A 3,962-nucleotide genomic window follows, 5' to 3' on the forward strand; every position below is an offset into this window, starting at 1 on the left:
TTTTGGTGGGTTCTCCTTTTCGAGCTCAGCCTCTGCGTCTGCCCAGCTGGCCCATCTCTTCTTGTGAAGGTCATCTTGCTTGCCTGCTTCTGGTTTGTACTGGTGCCTGGCATCGCCTTCGCCAGTTTTTTCGAACTTGCGTCGCCACTGGGGGCTGCTCAGTGACGCGTTTAACTTCTGGATTTGCTGGTAGTCGCTCGTTGCCTGTTGAGTGTCCGGCAGGTCTGGAAACTGACGCTTGTTTAGAGTGATTAATGTACAGAGATCGACAAAAAGGTGTGAGTGGTCGCCTGCTGTTAGTGCATCCGCTGACGTCGCGCTTGCTAGAAGCAGTAGGATTGTGATTGTTGGTTGCGAGGGCTCTAGCGGCATGTAGGTTCTACTATGTATCACTCGGATTCGTTTTTGGGGTATAAACTAGTGTTATAGAGTTAGGGTCTTCAGCTGCTGACATTGGCGCTGACAGGTTTTGTATTCAAGGTATATTACAAAATTTCACCGTGTGTGCGTGAGGCTATCTCATATTTATTGTTTAGCTGCCTTTCACAATTTCATAGTCTTGAAAATACTCTCTTCATTAAACGCACCACCACGAATATTATCATATGCAAAATTCAATTTTCACTCTGTCTATCCCTTTCTCTTTTCCCTTTTCATTAGTAATATTCCTCGTACTCCACTACTGCTCCTCGTAGTTGCTGTCACACTTACTCGCTTAATCACAAAACACCCTTCCCGTTTTTTTAAGTAATTCTACTTTTTCTGTATATTTACTCTTCAAACTACAATCATTACAATGTCAGCCAGTAAACACTCACAAAATTCTCCTATCATTATTATTATCATTATTGTGATTATTATTACTGCTCTTATTATAATATTATCATATACACACTCTCAAATTCATCTTCTATCATAATTATTATCATTATTGATTTATCATTATAACCTTAACTCCTAATATCTGTAAAATAAGCTAAGTGGAACTAATCAAAAAACTTTCGGAATAGCGCTTACTCTTCATACGTCATATCCACCATACTGCTTTATACCCATATGACACTATCATACACATTTTACCACAATTTTTAAAAAAATTTTCAATTGTCAAAAGTATCACTAATTTGCACATTTTTGACAAAAAGTGTTAAAATATATCAAATTTCAGCAAGAAAAAGAGGGTGAAATTCTAAAATTTTTATAGGATCAAAAATGCAAGTAAAAGAGAGGCATTATTAATGACAAAAGAATTGCTGCCTGCGGTATTTGTAGTTTTTCCATCATTTTCCATATTCACTCCCTCTTTATGTTTGCATTTTTCATCTTTGAATTCACACCCATCTTCGGTTTTGCATTTCCCTTTGTCTGTTATTGATTGGCATTTGGCTTTCTGTTCGTCTTTTGCCACTTCCTTCGGTGCGTCTTTGCATTTCTGTTGTTTTGTCGACGCTTTTTTCCCCAGTAAATGAGCTAATAACTACGGTGCTCGCTCGTTGTTGGACATCTCAAGGAATGAGCCTTTTAGTTGCTTGTCTCCGATTGTGTATTTTCGGCTCTCCGCATTGACATATTTCACGAACTTTGTCTCGTATTCCTGCTCTGTCGTCCCTAGAATTTCTTGTATTATTTTCGTTATTGCTGCGGGTTCCATGGCTGCACTGTTTTCAGAGATGCCGGAGACCTCTCTGAGAAACAACGCTAGTTCTTTGTTTGTTTTTAGGTTTTCTAGTTTCCAGGACATTGGATCGGTCGTTTCCGGTTCCGCCGCCGTGGTTGCTGCGCACACTACCGTTAGCACGTACTCTCTGGAGTGCATAGCCCACTCCTGCTTTAGGCTATGCTCTGCGCATGTCGTCCGTTGTTCGGCGTCTTTAAACAAATTTGTTGTTTCTGGTTTTTCTTCCGCGCTAATTGTTTCGATTTTGCCGCCGAGTAGATTGTTGTAGCTTGAAGCGTCGTCCGTGACGACGCCGGCGGCGGCTCCTCCGCCGCTGCTGTGGGTGTTTGCTGGCGTCCCCTTTGAAACAACTAGTACTCGTAATGCCGTCTGTTCGAAAGCACTGTCACTGGCTAGAGGCAAGGCTGTTAGTTGTCTGTGGTTTGCTTCCGATTGTTTTATGGTTTCAGAGTCGTCCAGTTTATCAACAGTGCAGTTTACGTCGCTTTTCATTCTTAGTGTGTGCTCGATTGTGGTTTGTACTGTGCTGCCATTCGGCCACGTACCGCTGTTGTTGGCTGTTGTTGCCGGTTTGGGTTGCGCTGATTTGATCTGCAGCCGCTGTGTTTGAATTATTTTCATTGCCCGTGACTCCAGGACGTTCGCGGCCTTAAACTTTTTGTCGATCGCCGCCGTTGCCTGCGCTCTGTATTGGTTAAGTTTTTGAGCCGCAAGCAATTCCAGTGCCTGAAAGCCTTGAATCTGTTTGGCGTCTGTTGCGGCCGGCGCTACTATTCTATACGCTGTTGCTGCCTTTGTTATTGTTGTTTGTTCTCCACTGATCGTTTCGGCTTCCTGCCTCATTATATGAGCCAATGCAGTGATGTACTTTGCCTCCGTACACAGGTCAGTTACTTTTGCGCCTGCCGTGTCCAGCTTGGCGGTCGCTTGTGGCGCCATAATTGAGCTCAGCATAAGGCACATTGTTTGGAAGCGCCTGATGCCGAGGATTCTTTCGTGTCTTTGGGACATGTGGTCCTACCAGTCGCCAGTGGTTTATCCTTTGCTCGCAATCGACTGCGCTAAAACTGTGCTTGCTTTTTTGTTTTTACACCCCTTAGGAGAGAATTTGTTTGATTTTACGGTTTTCTTTGAGTTTGAGTGCTTAGTAAACTTTTGCAGGACTATAAACAGGGTAACTGTTGAGACTTTGCCTCTGCTGTCGGGTTCATTGCTTAATTTTTTCCAATTCTTCTTCCTTGTATTATGATCTTTTTTATATTTCTTTTCGTCTTTTTACCTTTATTGGTTCTCCTTATGCAATTCTGCTTCCGTTTTTCTTTGGTTTCTTTGGTGCGAATAGCCATTTAATCTCGTATTCAAATACTTTTTGAATTCGAAGTCTTCCCCATGCTTCCATTTTTACGAATTCACGTAGTATTTTAGTCCTTTCTCCTATTCCTTTTTTGCTTTTTATTGTGCTGGATGGCTCATACCTAAATAAAAAAACTAACATAAATTAGAAAACAAGAAATTAATCTATTATGAAGCGGAGATGACTACAGCTTTTAAAGCTAGTGTTGTTGTATACTGTATACTTATTTTGTCCGCCTCAATGTTATCTGCACTGCATGGGTAGTTCGGTGTTGTTCTGATTTTGTAAACGACTATTTTTCCTGTTTTATTGCAAATATAATCATACAAGGCCTTCACTACAAGTGGTCTTCTTATACTATCCCTGTCTTTGAATTTCGTTTTGTGGGTGCGTTTTCTTCCGTGTGGTTTTCTTTTGTTTCTGATGCTCGTATGGATTCTTCTTTGCAACATCTAGGCACTAGAATCCGCCAGCGTGATAAAAAACCTCAGTAGCTACAACCTCCTCCCTTGCATCTATATCTTTTCGAGTAAGATACGAAGCTCCTTCTTTTCATCCTGATGTACGATTTTAGTTTGTTCTGAGGTTTCACGCATACAGTTGCTTCACTCTTTATTTTCTTCATCTCTTCCAAATTGTTTTGCTTCTTCTGCGGATAACTTTGCGAATGTATTTAACCTGTACACTGCACCATGTATCCTCCATGATATTCTTGTGTGTGATGATGCCCATCGTGATATTCGTGTCTGAAGGTGCGCAAATTCTATCTTCTTCCTTCACACTAACTTTTCGTGTCTCTTTTAGTAATTATATTCCTCTTGATCACTGTATTATTATTTCACCCTTTGTATAGCTTCAATTTCTTATATTGTGTCCATCTATTTATTCACAACTACATTTTTATTATAATATTAGTATATACACACTCAC

The 3,962-nt window shown here is 40.9% G+C and overlaps 1 protein-coding gene across 1 annotated transcript in view; it reads right to left on the reverse strand.

The window, feature by feature from the left end:
- Positions 1-372, reverse strand: part of TEOVI_000865900 (Trypanosomal VSG domain containing protein, putative) — a gene marked incomplete at both ends in the record, with an annotated part of 1,053 nt that extends 681 nt beyond the window's left edge. Inside the window, one exon of the mRNA XM_067221274.1 lies at positions 1-372. Within this exon, the coding sequence (XP_067077375.1) occupies positions 1-372 (372 nt within the window).
- Between the last annotated feature and the right edge of the window lie 3,590 nt (positions 373-3,962).

Source organism: Trypanosoma equiperdum, assembly GCF_001457755.1.
Source record: "Trypanosoma equiperdum strain OVI genome assembly, contig: ctg_1391, whole genome shotgun sequence".
NCBI classification, from domain to species: domain Eukaryota; phylum Euglenozoa; class Kinetoplastea; order Trypanosomatida; family Trypanosomatidae; genus Trypanosoma; species Trypanosoma equiperdum.